The sequence below is a fragment of the Scardinius erythrophthalmus genome (genome assembly GCF_964197995.2).
Source record: "Scardinius erythrophthalmus genome assembly, chromosome: 22".
Taxonomy (NCBI): domain Eukaryota; kingdom Metazoa; phylum Chordata; class Actinopteri; order Cypriniformes; family Leuciscidae; genus Scardinius; species Scardinius erythrophthalmus.
The window spans coordinates 21,004,892-21,031,754 of NC_138242.1; the positions used below are offsets into that span (position 1 = coordinate 21,004,892).

The window sequence follows — 26,863 nt, forward strand, 5'->3', positions numbered from 1 at the left end:
ATTGAGCTTTTGCTTCCTCCATTGTCCAGTCAGTCATCGCGCCTCACTCTAGTCACGTGACTCCAGCGCTGCTCCGTTGTCCAACTAAACTAAATGGATTTTATTTTTATAAAAATGCTAAACGAAAGTAATGTAATCGTCAGACACCATGTAACAGAATATTTCCTCCAGTTCCTTCAACTGTCAGATATCCTCACCTGATTGAAAGGCTACAATTTTTGAGCAGGTGTTTTTCCAGCAAGATCTGGCAACACACTGGTTAACGAGGTTTAGTTTTTTTTTTTTTTTTTTCGCGCTACACTGTAGGTTATCATGTTAAATGTTTCTCTTTTCACTACAAGGATATTATACGAAGATAATGGTTGAACCAAAATCTCCGTGTTGTTGTATAGCTACAGATAGCCTAAATTAAGAGTAAAATGAAAGGAAACATTTAATAACAGAGCCTATATAAAAGAATAAGCACACTATTAGATTTTTAGAATGTAACGTTTACTTACATTATCGATATCGATATTTTATCTAACCAATTTAGAAAACAATCATTTGGCTAATGAATGACTGATGGCAACAATTGAGATAGCCTAATGCAGGGATTCCCAAAGTGTGGTACGCGCACCCCCAGGGGTACGCGAGCTACCACCAGGGGGTGCGCGAGAGGAAAAATGTAATGGCGGTCTGTTTTTTTAAATGGGGTTTTTCCATAGAATAAAAAAAACATGAACAGTAAACATTTCCTTTGTAAATTCCTTTTCCTTTTATTTTAAATAAAAAAACTATAATTTATTAGTTTTTGGTAAAACAAATACATATGAAATGCACAACGACACACCTAAAGTCGCTCACGCACATACAAGCAAACTCTACACACACGAGACGCGCGGAACTCTCCGCGCACATACTCATATGAGACGCGCGCGCGCACACACAAACTCTCCACGCACATACTTATATGAAACGCGAGCACACACACACACACACAAACTCGCGCAAATACTCAATGTGACCCGAGCACACACACACAAACTCTCCGCGCACATACGAGACGCGAGCACACACACACACAATACCATAAAGATGTGGAAAAGTCGATCAAAAGTATGGCTACATTTCTCCAGGCTCGATGCCAACAACGCGCGATGCAGTATTTGCGGTAAAATAATTGCTGCAAAGACCGGTACCACGACAAATATGATGAAGACCTTGACAGTGCACGGAGTAAACATAAGAACAGTGGCTCCGTCTTCGACTGGTAAATGAAGATTTGTTGATCACTCTGACAGTGTTTATATTGCAATAATGATGACCTACTGAGTGTATACTGCCGTTCAAAAATGTGTTGGTTGGTCAGAATTGTTTTTCAGTAAGGATGCATTAAAATGATCAAAAGTGACCTTAAAACATGTCACATGTGTAATGTTACAAGATATTTCGTTTTTAAATAAATGCTGTTCTTTTGAAAATTTTATACATCAAAGAATCATGAAAAAATTATAGTTTCCAAAATATTAAGCAGAAAACTGTTTTCATATTTCTGAAGGGTCATGTGAGACTGAAGTAATGATTTTGAAAATTCATCTTTTAAATCACATGAATAAATTACATTTTGAAACATATTCAAATAAAAATTTTAATTGTACTATTTCACAATATTACAAGTTTTACTGTATTTTTGATAAAACAAATTCAGCTTTGGTGAGCTCTTTTATATATATATATATATATATATATATATATATATATATATATATATATATATATATATATATAAAATATATAAAATATTGTTCAAAATATTGTTGTTTATTTTATGTTTGAGCCTATGCTCTTTGTTACTTAATTATGTTGTGGATCGTGTGAAGGCTAATTTTATTGTCGCACTTGAAAAGTATCAGATTGATCCTCGTTTTTATTTATTTTATCTATTCCGGAGCCTATTCTCTTTAATGTTGTGGATCGTTTGTAACTTCATTGCAATTTAATTCAATGTACTGTCGTTCTAATTTCCATAACCGTTGTGTTATGATGATGATGCTAGCTCCACGGTCATTTACGGTCATTTAATATTGCTGCAATGTTTCTTTTACGCGGCTGAAAATAACCGTGCTTTCTGTTACTGAGCCTGTGTCTGTCACTCGTCCTCTTAAAAGTGGAAGCTTGTGCGTAGCTTTGTTGCATTATATTGACACTTTGTTGATGTTGTTATTGTCATGCGTGTTGGTTATTTGCGCATGATTAAACATGAGTCTTTATATGGCGATAAAACAAAGCTTTGTTGCGTTATTTTTTTGAAGTGGGGATTGGGGGTGCGCCAACCCGGTTGGGACATAGAAGGGGGTGCGCAGGAAAAAAAGTTTGGGAACCGCTGGCCTAATGCGATGCGCAACACTGTTGTTGTTGTTGTTGTTGTTGTTGTTGTTGTTGTTTTATCTCATAAAAACCTTATACGCTGTATTGTATAGACATCACATCATAGGCATATTTATTTACCAGGTTTAACGGAAGCACCCTAATATAGTCTAATTCTTCGTCAAAATGTCATCCAGGTGTCCTTTACCTGGACACGATTCTGACGCTAGAGGGCAGCGGATCTGTCTTGTCTTCCCGGTGTTACCCCACACACACAGGCAGGTTACAGACAATCCAACATTTCATTTTCAGCACCAGTCACTGTGACTGTGACCAGGTTAGAGATGTTATCTTTTCAGGTTTTACGTCGTTTGTGCTTTTTTGGAGTCACAAAACCGGTTTTTCATGGTAGAGTGATCTCAGCATGTGGACTGAAGACTCCCACCGTCAATCACAGTCACGGACAACCTGATCCAGGTATAGAGCAGCAAAAGAGGCACTTATATCCTCACAAAATAAATAGGTGGATTTATTTTTGCTGATAATTTTTTTGTAACTTTGTACATTTTTTGGGAAGATATAATAACTTTTAGAGGCTGTATTTAATTGAATCTGCAATGTCAGGTGAGTCATTTATTAGCCTATAAGAACTTTGAACTTTGGTCCATTGCCTATTTTCTACTTGATAAAAAGCAATGATATTTAAGGAAAACACATCAAAGTATTCAATCTCTACACACTACACTCAGAAGTGTATGCCTATTGTCATTTATTGGGATGGAGAATATACTTTCTAATAGCTGTTTTCACTATAATGCAGCAATTTTGAGAATGTCTAATTTAAAGGAAGAAACATGACTACTTCATGCTTTAAATTGTGGCTAATTGTACTGACTAAACCACTTAGCAATGGTTTTGTTTTTGTTTCTGCTGATTACAGCAAAATGATTGTTTGGCTCATCTTTTGTATCCCATCAGCCAAACAAGCAGCTTTATGTGTATAAAAACCATGATTAGCTGGACTTAAGTAAAATGTTTGTTTTTTTATCTTACATGATTTTCACTGACCTGAACGTTATATTAATTGACAGTAATAGAATAGCAACTAAGATCAAATATGATCTTGCATTTCAGTGTCAGTTGTCACATACGAACAGCTCAAAGCTATGCTGGCCAATCACAGCGTACAGCTATTTGACGTCAGAAATCCAGATGAATTCCAGGCTGGTCGGATTCCTGATTCCATCAACATTCCATGTAAGTCGTTACTAATAGAATCAGTGTTTCTTTCTTTTCTTTTCTTTTTTTCTCAGTGTGCACACTAACTCTCGGTTTTAATGTATCTCTCAGTGGGACAGCTTGAGGAGTCGCTAAAGCTCCCACCACAACAGTTTCAACTGCAGTTTAAGGTGAAAGCCCCCAAAAAAGAAGATGATAACATAGTTTTCCATTGCCGAAGTGGGAAAAGGAGTTTGTCTGCTCTCGAAATTGCTCATCGTCTAGGATTCTCAAAGTAGGCTACTGAAAACACACACACACATACACACACTGATCTCATTAAGCCTATCCATAATATGATCCAATTAATAAAATATTCCCTATTGTTAGAGGTACTACTTGTTTTCTTCTTCTTTTTTCAGGGCACGGCATTATGCAGGCGGATACATTGATTGGGAAGAGCATGAGAAAAAGTAACAGTACTTAATATTCATAGATCTGGACCATTAATCTGGAAATGGAAGATAATATTAATTATTGACATTTGAAACTGATAAAACTGACAGCATATTTTGATGTGCATTTGAATGACTTAATATAAGTGTCATTATTAATATATTTTTAATGGTTCATCTATTGTTATTATTAATCAAACTTAATAAAGCCGAATATAGAATGGATGGAGCAAAATACTTGAAATAATTGCTGCTTCAGACTGAATTAGAAGAATTTAAAAGGCATTGGACTGTAAAAAAAAAACAGTGTGAATATATATTTACAAATCTGCTTCATTAAAATATTTTTAAAAGACCTTGGACATTTCTTAATTCGTCTCACTGTAAAAAAACAAATCCACCTGTTTCGACTTATAAACTTGCTGCCTTCATTTTTAAGTATAATCAACTTGGTTGTACAAGTTATTTCAAATTGAATTGTATTAAACTGACTTGGATCTCGAATAAATAAAAAGCAACAAAAAGTTGCTATGACTTACTGATTATATGGTTTTGCCCTTCTGCATTCTGTGGTTGTTACCACTTGGTGGCAGTAATGCAATTAGGCAAAATAAGGGAGCGTTTAATGGGCAGCAAGCAGGGTTTCACGAGTGCTCTGATGCTCATTTCACTGTTGGCTGTTTGGCTGTTTGGATGTGGTTGGCTGCATCTTAGTAAATAGCTGTCAGACTGATACTGAACACAGATCAAGGCTGGCACATTTTTCACTGGACTGCAGTGCAATCAAATCAACACCTCCCTTCATCCATCCTGGAGAGAATTACTTGAGTGTCAACTCATAGAGCACTGTTATTGAGGAGTTACAGGTAACAGTAATTGGTAGTTCATCAGATGTAAGCAATAGCTGTCCAGATATTGGATTTGGCACACGTTATCTGAGCCTTAGCCTTGTTTTTCCCTGAACGATGAGAACAGCATGATAAATGTGGCCGTGCCACTTTCACCCTAGCCATAATGGGCTGCACACCACTGAGCCGGTTTGTAAAATAAAAAAATCTAAAACTAATTTCTTTGTTTGCCACAGGGGACCTAATATGCCTGGGGTTTATTTGCTTTCGTGTTTTCTCCATATTCCAAATCTCGATTTCATTTTAGTTTCTCTCCTTTGCTCTTGTTCCTGATTTTCTGACCTCTTTGCTTGCTAAATCCTCCTAAATATCAAATCAGTATAAGAGAAGATACTGAGAGTGGGGCAAGTTGTCACAGCGCATTCTAGTTACTAAAAAGATTTGAGTCAAAAATACAATTTCACAAATGTGTTTTCTGGCATGCTGGTTTTAAACACCTAGGTGAAAACCTTTTAAAATATGTTTTCTGTACGAATTTTAACTGAAGTGTTGAACTGTGTTATCAGGAGAAGGGTATTTGTCATAAATATTTGGTAGGGGTAAGTCGTCACATTTTAATGAAGTTATGTGTTTTAAATGTTATACATTTGTACAAATTAATAATTAATTACAATAATTGTTGGCCAAAATAATAGTTTGATATTGTAGGTAACCCTTTTTATTTTTGCTGTTTGCTGTTTATTTATTTATTTGCTGTTTCTCTACAGCTTTTTTATGTAGGCTATTATTTCTTGTTTAGGTTTAATGGCAGGTTCCATTGTGACAAATTTCTATTTGAGATTAATAAACCCTAATTTATATCTTAGTTATAGCTTTTAGGTATTTCTCTGACGGTCTGACCTAATAATTGACAGGTTAATGACAAATTACCCCCTATTGACAACATGCCTATTTGGAGCACATTGTGGTTAATGAACAGTATGTTTTTTTGTTTTTTTTTTTGGGCAATAACGGTGAAAATATTTAATAGCTTTTTGCCAAGACTAAAGAAAATGCCTATAATTTACTTTCAGTAATAAACCTATACCTTGAAAATATTCAATAGTAAAAATTGCGACCACTAGTCTCGCCAAAATCCCATAATTACGCAATTATTTTCTCAGTAAGAAATTAATTTGAACGTGCTATTATCAGGTGAACTCGGTGTGGCTCTGTGCTGTCACAGGTAACTGCTATTTTCAGACGTTATGATCACAGCCTGAGAGGGAACCGTGTGGATATAGACATCCCTCGAATCGTCAGCGGGACGCGAATACCGTTAGAGCTATGCCATGATTTACAATTGGGATTTTTGAGATGTTGTTTTATTCTTTCACTACCTGGATTCACTTCAAAACATATTTGATACCATCATCAAGCACTGAACTAACGAAAGCAGATGCTTCGTGCGTAAAAGACCTCTTGGAGATGGAATGAAGCTCGTCCCTCAGCTGTATCCAACCATCCGAATCAAGCTCTGTGCGAAACCATTTGGGTGCTGGTTATTCAGTGAACAAAAGCAACGAGTGGAAGTATTTATTGGAGCCGTGGTTTAATAAGTTTCACATATTGCGCTCGTCCGGTGTGCGTTAAGGATGGAGTCCCTTCCTCAGCATCAACGGCTTGCGCGAAAAGCGACTGGACGGATAACTTTCATCTCAGGGAAAGTGCATTCTGAGGTGGTTCTGTTTCGGTTCTTCGCTGGAGATGCCTAACAGGTAGACACATTGTAAATCGTGTAATCTGCCTCTGGAATGCAGCACATCATTGGATGTTATCCATTAACTAATTAAATGCATGCGTTAACATTTCTGCAGATTATCACTATGATTTGTCCCCCTTGCCTTCAATGAGTGTGCCTTTATGAACCAACAATGCAACTTTTAGATTTTTTTTTTTATCTGCAATGCATTTTGGAACATCACTTATCCATGTTTAAGATTTGGTTAAATTTCGAGATTAATAAATTATAATTTATGTTTATTATAGCTATATTTCTCTGACCTTCATAAGATTTAACATTGATCTAGACTGACTATTCTTTACTTGAATGCATTTTCTGTATTATTAGAGATAATTTATTACTGAATTCCAAATGTAAAGGGTTGCATAATATGAGCTGAGACGATGAGCAGGTGTACATTGTGGCAATACAAGTTAGGCTATAAAGCATGGCTCTCCAAATGAGCCTTCACTATATATATATATATATATATATATATATATATATATATATATATATATATATATAGCGATATCTTGTCTTTTATTGCTGCAATCAATACATAGAAATTTCAAAGGTATAAAAGCTGCACTGTGAAGACACCAAGCAGCCTGTCATGTCTCAAGCAGTGAGGTGTTACCAAGTCTCTTTGCACAATATAACACTCAGGGATGTCAGGATATAAACACAAGGTTTCAAAGAGTATCAAGTCTCAATAGACACCCTAGAGATGCTACAATACGTGTTGTCTATGTTCTTGATTCCCAAAAGTGAAAAACTGTTCTCTCTTCCCAGATCTTCCACACTCATGGCAATGTTTAGCAGCAGTGAATGGCTGTGGAATGAGTCAGAACATTATCTAACTTCTGGAGGAAACTACAGCCTGGTATCAGGCGTTGAAGATGGGAAGAGGAATTACTATGCCATGCTCTATTCCCTACTTATCCTGGCTATTGTATTTGGGAATGTTCTAGTGTGTATTGCTGTGGTTCGTGAGAAGGCTCTCCAGACCACCACCAACTACCTGGTGGTCAGTCTGGCAGTTGCTGATCTCTTGGTTGCTTCACTGGTTATGCCCTGGGCCGTCTATTTGGAAGTGAGTACACCAGAACTTGCTGTAGCCTATAGTTCAGGGTGTTTTTTTGTTGTTGGTATTAACAATAACAATTACTAAATGTAAATGTAGCTGCGAGCTATATTTCAGGGTTCGAGCACTTTAAGGCCTTTAAGCACATTCATAAAAAGATATTTTGTTTTATTTAGCAAGCATGTAACCTCTTAGATCATATGGAAAAGACCATTTACAGCCAGTACAGGCAATTTATTAAGGAAATATAAGTTTTAAAGCTTTTTAACAGTTATCGACTTTGAGCCAAAAACCTAAGACTATAGTTTGCGAAAGTAGGTTTTTGAAATAATTTCCGATATTTAAAGGGGTGGTATAATGCCCTTTTCACAAGATGTAAAATAAGTCATTGATGTCCCCAGAGTGTGTATGTGAAGTTTTAGCTCAAAATACCCCACAGATATTTTTACATAGCATGTTAAAATTGTCACTTTTTGAGGGTAAGCCAAAACGCACCGTTTTGTGACTGTTCCTTTAAATGCAAATGAGCTGCTGCTCCCGGCACAGAGGGCGGAGCTTCAAGAGCTTGCACTCACATGAACATGCACTGAAAATTTCAAAAACTTTTAGCCTTTTATGTTCAAACCCGATTCAGACAATGATTGATAGACTCAAGTAGTAACAGCATGTAGAATGCAACAGGACGTTTCAGAATGGTTAGTTGATGAATTTATGTTGCTTATGTGTATCAGTTATCTTCTAATTGATTAGCATATTCTATCTCTAATCTATAAATCGCATTCCTGGGGGAGGGGTTTATGTAAATTTTAGGGTTGGTGATGTCACTAACCATGGAGGAATGTCATGTAGTCCCTACCAGCCGTTTGTTGTAGTCCTTAAAAAGCAATTTCTTTAAAATGAAATATCTCCCTTTGCTTTGAACTTTGAGCATTGTAACTTTGCAGATGTTGTTTATGCTCAAACTGCAACATTACACACTAACTAAAGTTAGAAAAGTTAAACCACAATCAACCACAGGTTTAGCTATTTTAGTCAAAGTGGCCACACCCACTTCAAACGTTTTGGCATCCCGTCGTGGATGTGAATGGAAATTTTGACTTAAATATATATATATATATATATATATATATATATATATATATATATATATATATATATATATATATATATATATATATATATATATATATATGTATATATATATATATATTGACAAACAGGCTCCAGAGAATCTTTCTGCACTGGACAAGTTCGCAATAGTTTTTTAGAAAAATCACAAATACCAGAAAATTTAGCCAATTTCGCGATATAAGACACAGTCTGCGTCGAATGGTTTAGGAGTTATGAGCCAAATGGGGAGGGTACTACCATCCCTCAAAAGTTTCAAGTCTCTATGATTTATGGTTTGGTCAGCCCGATCACTTTTAGGGGAGAAATTCTAACAATTATAATAGGGTTTCAGTGCTACATGCTTGAACCCCCTAATTAAAAGAAACTCAACAAATAAATTAGATAAGGTGTTTTTAAGTATTGCCTGGTAACTTAATGACATGTACAAGGAAATAGACTGGAAATTCTTGTGGAATTTCTTGTAGGCATTGTTTGTGGAAATTAACTATTCTTTTAAGCAGTTTTTTGATCGAGTGAGTGAATAATGTCAATTTGGGTGACAGTGTCAATCTTGAACAGGTAAATTTACAGCGAGTTGAAAACATATTCCAGGGACTCAAATTTGTGTGTAATGTTTTTAATCTGTTATGAACCATCCGAACAAACTGATTCACTAGAATGAATCTGACTTTCCACCGTTATATGAGACATGAACATTTAGGATGAGCCGAATCACTAGAATGAACAAGACTTCCCAACGTTGTATATAAGGAAGAGGGTTGTTTAGGATGAACCGATTCATTCCCTCAACTCAGAAATTAAAAATACATATGTAGTTATTGAGAAAACTCAATACTGGAAAAGTTAAAGTATACTTTAAAAACAGTTTTTTCGTCACCATCACTTTGTGCCTTACACATAATGATTGAATGGACAAAGCCATGTTATGGTGCCGTCACATTCGTGAAATTTCATTAGTAAAACCAGGACAATTGTCTATTGTCAATAGTGTAGCGATTTGAAGCTCACACAGAAGTCACTTTCAAACCAAGCAGCTTTATCAACACGGTGAATTGTTGTGAAATCTGCTTGGGGATATCTTACGTCCTCAAGAGAAATTCCAGATTGTGAGAATTCCTGTTGAAATGACTGCATTTTGTCCATGAAAATTCATTAATTAAATCTTACAATTTATTTCCCACTGTCTCCATTAAGGGACACAAATCTGTGCTATAATCAGTTAAGATTTCCAATTATTTTCTTACATCAATAGCTGATTACTTGACATTGACAAAAGAAACGAGACTTAAATCAATATTATCTGAAAGCTTATAGACTGGAGAGCAGTAGATAATGGTTCTCAAATCTGTCAAGTCGTACTTCATTCAATATGTCCTCTAGTGTTCTTCAACCCTGCTCCTGAAGGACCCCCAACACTGCACGTTTTCTTTGTCTCCCTAGTCAAACACACCTGATTCAACTCATCAGCTCATTATCACATGGGTTAATGAGTTGAATCAGGTGTGTTTGATTAGGGAGACAAAGAAAACGTGCAGTGTTGGGGGTCCTTCAGGAGCAGGGTTGAAGAACAGTTAGTTACCCTTTGCTATGGACAAAGGGTTAAACTCTTGAATCCATCAGAAACATTAGCAGTTTTACTTTCAGAGCTACAATTCATTAAGCATTTGATCTACACAGTAATTAGCCTAAAATATTTTAACATTAAATGTTAAATTAAAGGGATAATTCACCCCAAAATGAAAATTATGTCATTTACTCACCATCAAGTTGTTTCAAACCTGCATTAATTTCTTTCTTCTGTTGAACACAAAAGAAGAATGTTGGTAACCAGAGAGTTGACTGTAGCCATTGACTTCTATAGTATACCGTCCACCGTCTGGTTACCCCTATTCTTTAAAATCTTCTTTTGTCTTCAGCAGAAGAAAGAAATTCACACAGGTTTGGAACAACTTGATGGTGAGTAAATTATGACATCATTTTCATTTTTGGGGCCCAAATGAAATTGGCAAATCCCTTTAATTGGCAAACGTTACACCTTTTGTTTAAATATTATTTAGTATGACTAAATCAACCTGATTAATTTTACAGTTACAGCAACTACACTATAATTTTCACAGTGTAATATCAAATTCCCTTCACTCTTCCCTGGGTTTGGTGATTCAGTTAAAAACATTCATTCAGAGACTGCATTCCTACTCGATTAAATTTGGCAGCACATCTTGTGAATGGCTGTAGTAGGAGGCATTGTGCCGCTCATGATTAGTGCCAGTAAGGGAGAAAAGACGATTCTTCCTGTCTGGACGTTCTACACATACCTAGCAGATTCAGGAGCATGCAGCCAGCCCATTCATCTCTGCCGGAGCTTTATTATCTCCCTTGCCACCTGGATGGACACTATCGTCGTAGACCCTCTGAGAGATGGACCAAGAGTCTGTCTGACTGTGGAGCACTCATTATTTGCAAAGGGAGTTTGGGATAAAAGCTGAGACTCTCAAAAAGAGTTCTCTCCTTACTTGCATTGGAGAATCAGTGAGGCAGTGTGACTAGAAGTCGCTTAGTTAGACATATTTCATATGTATATCCTTTTCCTTAAAATTTTTTTGTGCATCTAGTCCCTTAATATGACCATGTTGTACCTGTGCAGGTGGTTGGCGGAGATTGGCTCTTCAGTCGCTTGTATTGCAATGTCTTTGTAACCCTGGATGTGATGATGTGCACTGCAAGCATTCTCAACCTGTGTGCCATCAGCATCGACAGGTAGGGGGATAATAATAAATGTGTACTTCTTTTTTGTGGTTCCTTTTTATTAAAAGAATATTCCAGGTTTTGTGAATAATATGTTACGGCCCTTAACCAACTTTAGCCCGTTTAAAACCGACAAAAGTTAAAGACCGAACATATCAAAAATCACAGACGATTGATTGCATTTCTGACGTCCAATCACGCCATAAAGGTTTAATAGGAAAGTCAAACGAACAACAATTACACATAAGATAATAAACAACATCAAAGATTAACATTCAAATATAATCAAATAATGGATCTGTCCTGTACGCAGAGGAGAGGCGGTGAGCGATCTCGCCATGAGGCGAGATACACCCAGCAAACAAAGAGGAGAGAGTGAATATTCATTTTTGTGGTTATCAACAAATGCTGTTCGAGCTTTCAACTCCAAAATATTCCTTTAATATGGTATCAGCAAATCCCTGCAGTGACAGGTGCGTCATTAACACCTTCATAGATAGAGCAGGTAGGGGCCTATGTTTTAATTTTGACTGCATGGCATGAGTGTGAAAACATATAGAAGTTTAATTATTGGGTTTGGGGGGTGTAATGGCCTGATCAAATAGGACGAAATGGAAAGGCTTTGAGAAAACGATTCAGTAGAAAAGACAAAAAGATGTATGATACAGAGTGCAGGGAAATGTATTCAGCCAGGGGGAGAGAAAGGCATATATTTAGGTTGATTATGCCTTTCAGACTAGCCTGGTTCTCCCCCCTCTTTCCTCTGGTATTCTACTTATAAAAGCAGTGTGCTGCTGCAGTTATAAAAAAAACTATCATGAAAAGCTAATACAATTGCATATCATCCTGCTGATAGGGGTCGAGCATAATTAATCTCTTTTCATTGCAAAGATGTTGCACGTTCTCTTTCGTCCTGGCTTATTAATTTTTAATCTGATATTTTCTTTTTAACGCTTCATGGCAGATCCAGAAAAAAAAGCATTTCAGTGAAAGCTTATCTGAAATTGACTTTGATATTTTCTTTCATATCAGAACGGATGTATATTCAAAAATACTTTGTGGGGTCATTTAAAAGTTTTCATTTAATCTCATAACTCACACTTTCGTGCTTCAGTGAGTGTGACCTTTTCCTGATCAGTTATTCCCAAAATTTCTCTGAGATGAATTCTTCCTTCTGTAAAGGTATACGGCTGTGGTGATGCCCGTGCTATACAACACCACTCACAGCTCCCGCAAAAGGGTTTCCGTTATGATTGCTACAGTTTGGGTCCTCGCTTTTGCAGTCTCCTGCCCTCTACTGTTTGGATTCAACACTACAGGTGAGCTCCAAGTCAACTGGTGGGCTGTGACTCAAGGGTCATTGGTGCTCTAATAAATAATGCTAAATAAAATGCAAACACATGCAAATTACCATATTATTATGCATTGTTAGCTTGCCAAATACAATCTGCTTCCTGAAGCAAAACCAGTTGAGAACCACTGCACTTGTCCAATAGTGTGAAATCATTGCTTGCAGGGATGAAATCTTGTACAGGCCTAATTCATAGCAAATGGGGTTAGCTATATACAGCTGTGGCCAAAAGTATTGGCAGTGGCATAAATCTGTGTCTTGCAAAGAATGAAAAAAGAAAAAAAGAAAAAATTTGCTGCCTTAAATTAAGTTCAATCAACTTGAATGTTTAAGTCATTTCAACTTAAATTACTTTAAACTGACTTAAAATGTGTAATCTTGTATATCTTATAAAAAAAAGTAAAAAAAATTGCTTAACTTATTTTGATGAGTTAAAGCAATGTAAAAAATTTGCCATAACTTATTGATCATGTAATTTTTTAGGAAGGACGGAAGGAAGGAAGACAACATAATGAAGGGATGTGTTCTGTAATAGCCAATAGTTACCTCAGGCATGGACTTGATTTGCTACTTGTTAGTACTTGTGAGCATTTGATTGGACAAAAATCTGAATCTAAAAAAAGTCACTTATGCTTACTAAGGCTGCATTTATTTGATCAAAATTGCAGTAAAAGCAGTAATATTGGGAAACATTACAAATTAAAACAGCAGTTTTCTATTTAAATATATATCAAAATGTAATTTATGGCAAAGCTGAATTGTCAACATCCATTACTCCAATCTTCAGTGTCACATGATCCTTCAGAATCATTACAATATATTTTTGAAATATACTAAAATAAAATAAAAATTCAATTGTAATAATACTTCACAATATTACTGTTTTTACTGTATTTTTGATCAAATGCAGCCTTAATTGGTGAGCATAAGAGTTGAAATACATTTTAAAAAATCTTAGTAGTATAGTGTCATTTCCATTGACTCAAAACAACTTTAACTCAGATTTTAAGTTATAGCTTTAGTCTAGTTTGCATCTTGTCTTTAATAGTTTGTAGTGTATCTATTTTTTAAAAGGGTAGCTTGACTGTATGTCACCTACTTTACACGCTTTTAGTGAGCTACCATCAGATGTCAATAAATTACTTTGCGAAGAAATGAATCATCCATTTAATTAGAGTAATCAGTTAATTAGTTTCACGGTGAGATATAATGAATGTCATCTCTCACACACACGCAAGCCTCCTAGATATGCATGCGATTTGTTCTGCTTGGGCTGCATGTACTGCAGATGGGAGGGAAGGACTTTGAGGGTCTAATTATGTTGGCGCAGAAACAATTTTATACGTCGCCGATTACTGCTGATAAGAGTATTCGATTATACTGACACAGCTGGCATCATTACATACATCCACACTATTTATTATTTCATATCTGTGATATTCAATCTTAATTATATTGCTATACAATGGAATATTTTACAAAAACAACAAACAAAAGAATCACAACAAAATTCAAAATGTATCTACTGTTGAGTCGCTATCACGGAATGGTGGAACATTCACATCCAACACAAACAATAACAAGGGCTGAACAGAACAGGAAGAATATATACACATAATTGAGGAAACTAAACAGGAACAGCTGGACAAAGATGAACTAATCAGTAACCATAGAAACTAACAAGAACTTGTTTAGACATGACAGGAACAACTAAACAGAACATAATCGTGACATTACGCCTCCCTCTGAAAGGTGCGTCCTCGCAACGTATTATGTCCAATAGAGGAGGGAGGGGGCTTTCGAGGTGGGTGTGGAGCTGGTGATGGACAGGGACTATCAGTAGAAGTCGGAGACAAACACCATGGTGGAGCCGACAGTGGGAGGAGCCAGGGTGGAACTTTGGCTGCAGGGCTGGGCGGCGGAGCAGAGAGGCTGAAGGACCAGGGCAACATCCACGGCTCGGAAGCCCAAGGTGAAGCTGCTGGCTCGCGGAGACGGGGACTCGACTGACCAGGGCGGCGATCGAGCAATCGAATACGATGGAGAAGCCAGAGGGAAGGAGAAGCCTGGTGGAGCCGAAGGGATGGAGGGTGAGGGCACAGCCAGAGACCTGGAAGTCCATAGCAGAAGCTGAGCGCCAACCGACCGAGGCTGATCCATTCCAGATGGATGAGGGAGCCCAGAGGAGTCCTAGGGCAGACAGGCCATGGTGAAGATGAGGAACGCAGAGCTGGGACGCAGCCGACAGGCTGACAGGCCAAGGTGGAGACGGGGACTTGGCCTAATGCCGAGTTGGTCGAGGAGAAGCCAGAGACGAAGCTGACGAACCGTAAGGAGCAAGAGGCAGGGGCAGAGCCGAGGAGCTAGACGACACCAGTGGTGCTGACGGATCCAGGAGACTGGCCGTAACCAGCGGAGGAGATGGGGCCAGGAAATCAGGTGCGAATATCGGCGGAAGAAGATTATCTCCGGACGGGAACGGCGAAGAAGACGAGGATTCAAGGCTGGGGACTTGATCCGAGGACCACAGATCTATAAGGTTTAGGTCCACTCCTGGCTCTGAGATGGACTGATCGGCATGCGTAGACTCTGGGGCTTTGATGTAATCCGGCTCTGGTTCTGGAACAACCTCTGAGGCTGCATTGGGTTCGCAGGCTGTGAGGGAGAGGCCGCCGTGTCAGAGCATCCAGCTCAAATACCCCAACATATTCCGTTTTTTTTTTTTTTTTTGGGGGGGGGGGGTGTCTGTTGATTCCATAGTTTTTTCTTTTTACTCGTTTTTAAGTGGTACGGTGGCTGTAAAAAGCGCAAAACTAAGGATATGATGAAATACAGTCTTTAATAGCAAACTCAGGAGGAACATTCACATTCACACAAACAATAACCGACCAAGGGCTGACCAGAACAGGGAAAGTAGTAAAATGAAGGAACTAAACAGGAACAGCCAGTCAAATATTTACTAATCAGTAACCATAGAAACTAACGAGAACTCATACAGACACTACAGGAACAACTAAACAGAACATAATCGTGACAGTCGCACTTTGCAGTAATGATGTGTTGCATGTGTTTCTTGCAGATGACCCTGCAGTGTGCTCGATTTCAAATCCCGATTTTGTGATCTACTCCTCCGTGGTGTCGTTTTACTTGCCGTTCGTGGTGACCCTTCTGGTCTACGTCCGCATCTACATCTTTCTCAGACGAAGACGGAAGAGAATCACCTTCCGTCAAGGTGGCAAAGTTCAGCCAGCATCCGCGCCACCATCAGCGGTAAGAGTTTTCTCACATTTCACATCTACACATAATCTCCTCAAGCTGTTTTGGATTATCTACTCTACTTAAAACACACATAATCCACCAATAACAGAGCATAATGACTAGATGTATCTGTTACCGGTGGTAAGTATAGATTGGAAATGCATTTAAGCTCCAACTCAGGCTATCTTGGATCGAAACACTGCATTACATTTCACTTAAATTCAAAGAAGCTTGGAATACAGTCTGTCTTTGTTAGGAAACATTACTGGGTGGTTTTATTCAGTGAAACAACATTCCAGATCAGCGGATAGGACCTTTGCATCATTGGCCTCATGTGAAAGTGAGATGCACATCAGGTCTTTGGAAAAGTTCCAGCAAAGCCATTCTGCTGCGCGCCCTAGGAATTTTATTGCAAGATTTAGTTCCAGCTAACTGGAGCAAAATTTGATATGGAGAAAAGGCTTTGTAGACTGCCCTGAATATTTTTCTTCCTGTTAAAAAGACTGTTATAATCTTTTTTCCCCGTCCTATCTAATTTTAATAAAGAAAATTACGTCCGAGCATAGACTTAAAAAGTATTTGAGCTATAAATAAAACTTGATTGATTTTGTACCATTCAGATTTTAAATTAAACAATCAGCTTTCAGTTGTTTTTTTATTAAAGAAATAGTTCTCTCAAAAATGAAAATTCTGTAATTTACTCACCCTGATGTACAGCAGTTCCAAACTTATGACTTTCTGTGGGACACAAAATAATATATTGTTTGGAAGACAAACACTGGACAAACTTGAAAAATGTCTCTCTTTTTTCATATGAAAAATGTTAATGGGGCCCAAGGTTGTGTAAAAAAAAATTAAAATACAAAAGGTTCATGGACTTTATAGGCATAACTTGTCACTTATAATTAAACAGACGGAGAGTACCAATGTTCAAATAGTTTCAAGGTTGCGGTTGTTATTGTGAACTAAAACTAATTAAAATTGTTGTCAGTAACTGAAATATGGATGAAATATAAAATAGATGATCCATTCCAGTCATATAATGAGCTTCAGTGAAGCATCACAGCCTACTATTGGAATCCAGTGAAAACTGATTTTTGATTCTTTTTCCATAGCGCCCTTCTTCATTTTCCCTGCCTTGCTTCAGGCATCTTTTCCTGTCTTTTTACATTTATAAAGCTGCTTCCCAAATTTGTTTTGCATGCTTTTGCATTGCCTTTGTTTTCCACCCGCTGACTCTTTAACATCTCTCCACAGGAGACGTGTTTACAAGATGGCACTCACAAAGAGAAAAGAGACCTTTCCCCCATCAGGATCAATGTGATAAATGTGCGTATACTATTGTGTGCCTGCATGCGTGTATAGAAATGTGTGTGTTTACTCTAATCTTGCATGAAATGAGCCTTCTCAGAGCAAAAGACTCTGTGAAGAAATCCTACAAGGTATTTTGAGATTGCTGGCAGCATTCTCCTTCCTGATTTAGCATAGCGGGTGTGTTTCTGTCGACGTGCCTCCACAGACTTATCCCTGCTGGCTGTAAGCTATGAACTGGAAATTTGTGACTCTGACGTTTGGCCCCCAAGTTGTTCTGGCTGGTGCTTTACTCCCTTCACTGGCACTTCTGTTTTTTTTTAAACTGTATCCACAAGAGTCACTTCAAAGTTAGGGAGTAACAGGCTTTAGTAGAGAGCCATAGGAAATGCTGTCAGTTCGGAGGCTTTTGTTCCGAATAGCACAAGTGCAAAAGTGAAGTTGATTTTAATAGTTCAATAAATAAGGAGTAAATATTGTGTTATGTTTTAGACACAATATTGTCTGTTTTTGTTCAATTTTTCCAACAAAAATATTACCTGCTAAAGCCAAAGCAGAACTATTGTCTCCAAGCAACACAGCAGTGTTTTGTTTCTGAATGTATTCGCTTTTTGACCGAATCAATTGGGTGAACCAACGATTCAATGGCCCATTCATTAAAGGTGCTTCTCAATGTCCCTCCTCGTCTCCTCGTCCCTCTGTCCTCCATCCTATGACCCGGAAACCGATCGAGCTCAGCCATCTTGAAGAACATCTCAATTCTCAAAGTGCACCACGAGGAGGAAAGGATCGAGGAGTGAGGAGGCTTCCTGAGGAGTGATAAGCGAGGATACACGGGTGTATCCTTTGTGGAAGAGTTTTATCGACTAAACGTGGCGCACGTATAAATTCTCCTCCCCCTTCACATAGGTCACAATAATTTAATTTATACTTTATCTTTACAGTTTATATAAACCACACATCTCACATATTTCAACAGGGTATCTTGCTTTATTAATATTGATTATGAATTTCTTAAATAACCAAACTTTAACAACATACGGGCAGAGCACTGCTGATGACGCTGTGAAGTGACGCTCGAGTGATCAAGTATTCCAATGTATAAAAAAGCTTTCATTCGATTCCTCCGTTCTCATTTTCTTTCCTTGCAGCCTTCCCTCGTATCCTACAGGGAGTGGAGCTGAGGCGCGAGGAAAGGAAACGAGGATGCACAAATAAGAATTGAGAAGTACCCAAAGAGAACCATTTAGCCTACTTCATTCCTGAATTAATCTGTTTGAACGAATCGAATGAATGACTCAATGACTTAGACCTACACATTTAGACATATACCGCCACCTACTGGCAGTTTTAGTTTCTTATTAGAGTCGCATTCCATTTATAATAATATCATAGTTTGCCCAAAAATTCTCTTTATTCTCACCCTTATGTTGTTTCAAAATTGTATAACTTTCTTCTTTTGTGGAACAGAAAAGAAGATATTTTAAAGAATGTTTGTAACAGTCCAAACAGTTTTGGTCTATAAATCCAAAGCTATCTCATGACCAATTCGAACGAGTGAGTACGATTGTACGAATTCATCAGATTTGTCTAAACCTCAGTAATGTCAGTGATGGGTAGGTTAAGGACGGGGTCAGGGGTAGGTCATTCGTACGAATTCATACGAACTGGGCAACTCGTAAAATATGTACGATTTAGCAAAAAATTGTAGAAATTCTTACGAGTGAGGTCATTTGAATTCGTACGAAGAATTAGCCACCTCGTAAAATACGAACAATATGCTGTGAGATCGGGTTGATAAATCTACAAATCTGCAATTCAGATGCACCTTCTGAAAAAAAAACAAAAAAAACATGGCCGTTGTAGACTAAAAGTTTGAGTAATTATCACGAGTCTTAGAATTAAAAGAGACTTGAAACAGATGATTTCACAAAATATTGCCTTAATAGGAAACTCAGATACTCAGGAAGAAAGCGGATAACTTAAACACGACTAACATAGAATGACCGACCTCAAACTGAACCAAACAGGAAGTGTTTATACACAAGAAAAAATTATGGAACTAAAAAGGAACAGCTGGACAAGTTTAAGATTAACTAATTAAATGACAACATGTGAACGAAATGACTAATTAAACAAACTGAAAGTCCATAACCATGATAGTATGAATGTTAATTAAAAGCTACTTTTTGTAATGTCTATTTGATGCTGTTCTCATTTAACACAACAATGACTTGAAATGATCTTTTGGGGATAATTTCTCAGCCAAATTTGATGTGTGAATAATATATGATTAATTAGATTAATTAATTGGCACATCATGTAATTAATTCGATTTTAAAAATATAATCGCTTGACAGCCCTATTAAAAATATATAGAATAATATAATTTATAATAAAATAATATACATTTACTTTTAATATTAAAAAGTTTAATATAATATTCAGAAAAAATGCCTAAAAGTGACTACATTTGTTACATGTATGCTTAAAACAAAAACTATTTATCATTAGGTTGTGAAAAATTCAATAAACCATTAGGAAAAATTTAAGATATAGCCTATCTGAAGTCAATTTATCTTGTTTTAGAGAGGTGTTAATATTTTTACCAGAAAACAAGATAAAATACTGATTAAGAAACATATTTTGCTGTGTGTTTTGTTAATTTAAGAAAGACAAATGGCCACAAACACAAAGATACTTTAGGATAAAGATTTGTTCAACAAGTTCTTCAACCAGTTTTTTATGTTTTATGTTTTTCAACTAGTCCAGTTAATATAATTGTCCATAACACAAATCAGCTGAAAGACTTTCTATCCACTGGGATTGAAACTCAAAAAAAGCCTTTTAAACATTTAAAAAGTCTAATAAAAAAAAAGTAGTGTATTACTCAATACTGCTTTATATTTAATGCCAATGCTGTGTTATAGGAAAATACATGAGAGAATTGAATAAAATATGGCTGTAAAAACAACCTGAAGGTTACTGGCTCATTGCCCTTTCTTAAGGAATTGCAAAGTCAAAAATAAAAGTGATCCAAAACTACTGCAATGTGTAAGGCGGTGTGAAATCAGCTTTGCATTGCAACAAAAATAAAATAAAATACTCAGTAGTCCTTGAGACGATATCATTCTATTCGAGGAAATGAGGACAGCATACCTCCTTGTGCTAATCAATTATAGAACAGACATGCTAGAAGGAATAAAGATGTTTAGCACACCTTGAAGTTTGCATGCTTACATTTCATCTCCCTATGTGTTCAGGAAAGCACGGAGCAGGTGATGCGTCCGCGGCTCCTCTCCAGCTGCCTGCGCCGTAAGAGGCCTCAAACCGCCCCTGCCGAAAACTCACTGCTGCCCCCTGTGATCACGCTCAACTACTGCAGTATTAGCCAGGCGTCCTTTGCTCGCACTGAGCAAGAAGGAAACCAATTGGAAGAGGAAGGTGGGGACGAGGAGCAGGTGACAGTTAGGAGTTGTGAGGTGAAGAAGTTGTCAAACGGACGAACACACACCACACTGCGTCCGCCCGGCAGTGTCATGGTGTGTCCCAGTCAGGTCCGGTGTAGAAGTATGCACTCCAAGGAAAAGAAAGCCACACAGATGCTGGCCATCGTTCTGGGTGAGATGTGATTCATGTACAAATCCAGACTCCATTATTCCAGACTCCACAGTGTTTGGTAGTTATTTGCATAATAAAATGTCATTGTTGTTGTTTTTTTACTTCCATTTGTCGCCCCGAGCTTCATAACAACAGTGACTCAATTTATGTAGAACTTGAAAACTGTCTCACTTTACATTCACCTTGTTACATCTTGTTTTGGCCCAAAGCCATTTGTGTGCATCACTTGGAAGGTTAAACACATCTGTTTTCCCTTGGTGGCCTTGGCAAGATCATATATGTATTATATAATACATTAAAATGAATTATCACTTAAAATTAAAAGGTCAAAGATACACATGAAGAGCTCGCTTAAATACCATTAAAAATGTTGGGGTTGGTAAGGTTTTTTAATGTTTTTTTTTTAAAGTCTCATGGCCACCAAGGCTGCATTTATTTGATAAAAAATACAGTAACAACAGTAACATTGTAAAATGTTTTCTACTTTCATATATTTTAAAATGTAATTAATTCCCATGTTGGCAAATTAGAATTATCAGTATCATTACTCCAGTCTTCAGTGTCATGTGATCCTTCAGATATCAGTTTAATATGTTGATTTGGTGCTCAAGAAACATTATTATCGTCAATGTTAAAAACAGTTGTGCTGCTTAATATGTAAATCAGGATTCTTTGATGAATAGAAAGAGCATTTATCCAGCGATTGAATCCCAGGTGAAGGTAGCAGGGGTACATTTGGTTGCATTTGATTAACTCGACCTCTGAAGTATGTCATTATCAACACTGATATTAATCCCTCTCTCAGATCTAGCAGATGAGGAGACTTTTTTCATGGACGTTGAGACAGACAGCAGCAGAAGTTAGAGGAAGTGGTGGGGGACGGACACGTAATTTATGAAATTCACCATCTTGCTGATTGCTTTCAGCAAATTGATTTTGTGATTTTTTTTTTTATCTTCACTATTTCAAAACGGTTTTCCTTTCATATTGGGTGTCCTGACAATTCCTCCAACCCTTTCAAACAGTGATTCACTTAGTTTTTCATTTGACATTTTGAAAGTGGGTTGCAGAGTCGCTCCATGGAGCTCAGTCAGCCTGTGCCTGGCATGTGCAACAGTTTGTCAGATTGCAACCTGGGGAATAGTGAGGACTCTGTAGGTGTTGTATAAAGCTACTGGCATTCAGAGTACAGTCAGTCTCCAACATATTAGTTTTATAAAACATCACGTACCAGACAACCAATTAGGCTCTATTAGTGTCAATTGATGACCCATGAGTCAGCGTTCTGTAAAGTGATAAATGACAGTGATGGTAATCTGAGATGTCTGCTTAATTGAGGAGGAAATTAAATCACACTCATGGAGACAGATGTCTAAGATCGAGAGAATGGCTCAGCTGCCTCAATTGGTCAGGGTTGTCACATGACCATTTTGCCTGTGGTCAATTCAACAAAGCTATTTGTCATTTGCAAAAATACCTGCATGTAAAAAGACTTTATAATTAGAGGTTTGATGAGTAGTTCACCCAAAAAGGCTTTATTTCTTCTGGGCAAAAAAGCTTCACAAAAATCTGCTGAAGTTATTGAATAGTTTTATGTGAGCAACAGACCAAAATGTACAAGTCATTATCTACTGATACAGTTTGCCACTGCAACCGGTTCATTGAGTCAGTGAGAACTCAAAAACTGAATCAGTCTGATTCTAAATGAATCATTGACTGCGTCCGAAATCAAATACTCTCTGAGTAGGTACAGTAATTAGGTCTAGGTCATCGGGGTACTTTTTGCTACTACTCTTTTACTACTCTTTTCCCATACTGTTTTTCACATATATGTGATTTTGTACTTTTGTGAACTGGATCAGCTGATTCATTGAAAAGATCTGACTCAAAAGAACAATTCATTAACAAATGAATCAGTGTTATTTTAGAATTATTTATATACACTATTATAATTATCATTAAATATTTGAATTAGCGTTTGTTTTTATATTTTCAGGTTTCACTTGAACTTAAGTTTTAGTAATTTTGCTTTGTATTCATTTTTAATTTCTATTTGGCTTGAAATCAATTTATTTATTTTTCAATTTCTTCATTTATTTTTATTCTTCAATTTATTTATTTTCATTTTAGTTGAATTTATTTCAATTGTCAGAGCAACATTTCTAATTTAAGTTTTTCATCTAATATTTATAATCTATTTCAGATTTATTTTAAATACAGTAAAGGATTTTTAGTTAGTTTAGATTAAAAGTGAATCGCTACCTATTTCATGAACTCTTAATATACCTAAACGTGGTCTGTTTTCCCTAAAGGGACATGGAGGTGGAATAAAAATATGAGTTGGGAGGAAAAATAATAAGTCAATGCTTTTGCTTTCTCTCGCAAATGTTTTGCGTTCCCAGAGAAACTTTGCGTTCACTCTCAAAAAGAGCTCATAAGGTTTACCAGCGAACGCAAAATTTCTCTGGGGAACGCAAAACATTTGGGAGAGCATTGAAAAGCTCTCAAAAGCACTGACAATTATTTTTTCCTCCTTCTCATATTTTTTCCCTTCACCATGTCCCTTTAGGGGCTCTGTATGTTTTTCACACAAAGCTTTGCACTGGTTTCAAAAGACTTAGGAATAAAGTGATAGACACATTTATGATATTTCTGGTGCATGGAAAAGATCGACCACCACCCTCCTCAATTTCTCCTTTTGTATTCCACTGAAGAATGCTTTTCTTTTCTTTTTTGTCTCGCAGGGGTTTTTCTTATTTGCTGGCTTCCCTTCTTTGTGACCCACATCCTAAACACTCACTGCAGAGCTTGCCATGTTCCTCCTGAGCTCTACAGCGCCTTCACTTGGCTCGGCTACGTCAACAGCGCTCTCAATCCAATCATCTACACCACGTTCAACACGGAGTTCCGCAGAGCCTTTATTAAAATCTTGAGCTGCTAAAACCATTGGCTCCACTCCCATTATAATGCTCAATGCAGCTTCCAGACATTATGGATTCTAGTTTTGGATGCAAAGTGCCATATGCAGAGGATATGAATAAAGGCCTTGAATAATCTGAATGTGTTCAAGGTTATTTTACTTTCGCTACAAAGTACATCACGCTTGCAATTGGTGGATTAGCATTCATCCAAACTCTATAGTTCACTTTTAGAGGATGGACCAATCTGGAGTTCCAACTGCGGCTTCACGTCAGACAAAAAAGCCTAGAATACATTCTAGACCTTAATATCCATCTCAACACCTTCTCGCATGCAGGCGAATTCTGAGGTCATCATGATTGAATTAAGCTGAGTTGAGTTTTGCCTGAAACTCTTCAGTTGTAAAACAGCTAAGAAAACAATTTATGTGGCAGCAAAGGCTAGTGATTTGTCAAAGGGAACATAAAGCAGGTGGACCAAAGGAGCGTGAAGACTGTGTTGTACCTTTAACGGTTTCTCCCGTCTAAGGCCGGCCGGCTTCGTGATCCAACTGCATATCAGGAGAGAAAAAAGAAGAGATGGTCATGATTGTTATGGATGAAATATGGTTTTGTGCTGTGAATTAAAGCTACATTGAATCTCCATGAGCCCCGGTGTCATCTGAAATATATACACAGAGGCATTATGCCCATTTTGCATAATAAATAATATAACTATACATAAATACAAATACACGTTTCATATGTCGTCTAAGATTTTTATGTTTTAAGTCTCTTCTGCTCACCAAGGCTGCATTTATTGGATCAAAAATTCCTTAAAAACTATTTTAAATGATTTTAATTTAAAAATAACGTTTCTATTTTAATATATTTTAAAATGTACGGAATTTTCAGCATCATTACTCCAGTCTTCAGTGTCACATGATCCTTCAGAAATTATTCTAATATGATGATTTGCTGCTGAAGAATTATAAATTATCTTTTTATTATTAAATTTGTTGCACTGCTCGTGATGCATTTTTAATGATTCTTTGATAAATAGAAAGTTCAAAAGCTTTTATTTGAATTTTTTTGTTGTTGTAACAATTAAAGTATTTACTGTCACTTTTGATTAATTTAATGCATCCTTGTTGAATAGTGGTAACTATAATATGGATAACTGTGTATTTGTATATGCAGTCATTCAGATCTCATAAGTCTTTACCATACATACAAAAAAAAAAACCTTTACTGACTGTCAAATTTAAGTTTTGTTTTGATTTTTAGATCATAATGTGAACCCAGTGTCCCCTCACATGTTCAACAAAACCTGTACTACTAGGAAAAAAACATCTTACACTAGGCTATATCTTACATAGTATTTAAGTCATTTAAAAGTGATTTTTCGTCTACCCTCATGTCTTATTCATGCCTAAGAAAAGAAATGTGCCAGGACTACAATTGATGCCCCTCACAGGAAAAAAGAATAGATGCATGGCGCCTTTAGTGAACAAGTACTGGATTGGAAAGATAAAAGAGTAGAGGAGGTTGAAGGAGAAATATGAAGAACATAACCCAAGGAGATGAGTGTGTGAAAGCAGATAAGTCAGTTTGTTGATTTGAAGGAAGTGAGTGAGTGAAAAGGTGTGAGTGAATTGAAACAAGCAATTTGATTGGGTGAGAGCTTGAATGACAGAGCTTTGAACAGACAAGGGAAAAAAAGACACTTTGAATTTCAAGCAGCATTGATGGAAAGCTCAGCTGGAATCCAGATGATTGGAGAAAAATGATGAGTGAGAGAGAAAAAAAAGTGTCATGCTCAAGTGTGGCTTGACCCAAATTGTTGCTTTTCAAGACACACATGCGTGTGTACCCTGAGTATCAGTGAGAGCTGGTTCAATAGAATGACAATGTGAGTAATGGCCTCTTCTCACTAATTACTAAACACTGGCGAGAGGCCAGGCCTCTCCTGAGCTCCGGCTTTAACGGTTGTGATTCGCACGCGCTCAGAATCATGGCTCTAACTTGCTGTCAGAGCGAGTGACAGCTAATGAATTCAAATTGGCGTTCCTCTCACAAAATCCAGCCCTCTTTTGTTCCTTCTGTTCTGGACCCCTTCGTATCTGTCGAACACACTCACTTCCTGCTGCAGATCCTGATCCGGCTGCATTGTGCGCACAAAGAGGTCCTGTCAGTTTGCAAATTGTTTCTTTATGAGAGAGTGTGTGCATACATGTTTTTGTGGCTGAACCCTGCTGGCATTCGTTCTAAGCTAAGCTACATTCAATAACGGCTCAAAATAGAGGTGGGCTGTTGCAAAGACGTGTGTAATGTAATATCAGCTTCTACCTTTCACAGTATGCCTCTGTCCACCCACCAGCCCATCACTCAAGAGTAGGCTCAATCACACCTGGGAAACAGGTCCATATGGGACCTCTCCATGTCACACACACACACAACATAAATTCCATAGACAAAATAATTTTTATACTGTACAAACTGTATATTCTAACTTAACCCTAATCCTACCCATCACAGAATTTTTTTTGCATTTTTATAAAAAATAAAATAAAAACATCACTTGATTGAATGATTTATAAGCTGTTTTCCCAACATTTAAATTTCCGTCACATAAGAAAAAAAATACTTTGGTAAATCATAATTGTGGCATTAAGTCGAAACTATGACAAGTCGAAATTACAACATGAAAAGTCATAGCTATATGACTTTTATCTTATAAATTTGTCTTTTTATGATTTTTCTCAACATTTAGATTTTTTGTGATAATTTAAAATTTAAATCTAAATTTGAATTTATCTCCTAATTCTTA

General features: G+C 37.0%; 3 protein-coding genes across 3 annotated transcripts in view; 2 read left to right on the top strand and 1 right to left on the bottom strand.

Moving 5' to 3' along the window:
- Window positions 1-20,901, bottom strand: part of kpna1 (karyopherin alpha 1 (importin alpha 5)) — a 32,649-nt gene extending 11,748 nt beyond the window's left edge. The window contains exon 1 of the mRNA XM_081353431.1: window positions 20,756-20,901. Coding sequence (XP_081209557.1) covers window positions 20,756-20,762 — 7 coding nt within the window. The 5' untranslated portion in view covers window positions 20,763-20,901. The remainder of the gene's footprint in view (window positions 1-20,755) is intronic.
- LOC308683138 (thiosulfate:glutathione sulfurtransferase) lies at window positions 2,694-4,044 on the top strand (the record flags this gene model as incomplete). The annotated part of the gene is made up of 4 exons (XM_081353435.1): window positions 2,694-2,826; window positions 3,484-3,606; window positions 3,700-3,862; window positions 3,990-4,044. The coding sequence occupies 4 exons, from the start codon at window positions 2,694-2,696 to the stop codon at window positions 4,042-4,044; spliced, it is 474 nt and encodes a 157-aa protein (XP_081209561.1).
- On the top strand, window positions 7,441-24,605 carry drd3 (dopamine receptor D3; the record flags this gene model as incomplete). The annotated part of the gene is made up of 7 exons (XM_081353434.1): window positions 7,441-7,728; window positions 11,495-11,607; window positions 12,778-12,914; window positions 16,026-16,216; window positions 17,462-17,533; window positions 20,779-21,136; window positions 23,881-24,605. The coding sequence occupies 7 exons, from the start codon at window positions 7,441-7,443 to the stop codon at window positions 24,075-24,077; spliced, it is 1,356 nt and encodes a 451-aa protein (XP_081209560.1). The 3' UTR covers window positions 24,078-24,605.
- Between the last annotated feature and the right edge of the window lie 2,258 nt (window positions 24,606-26,863).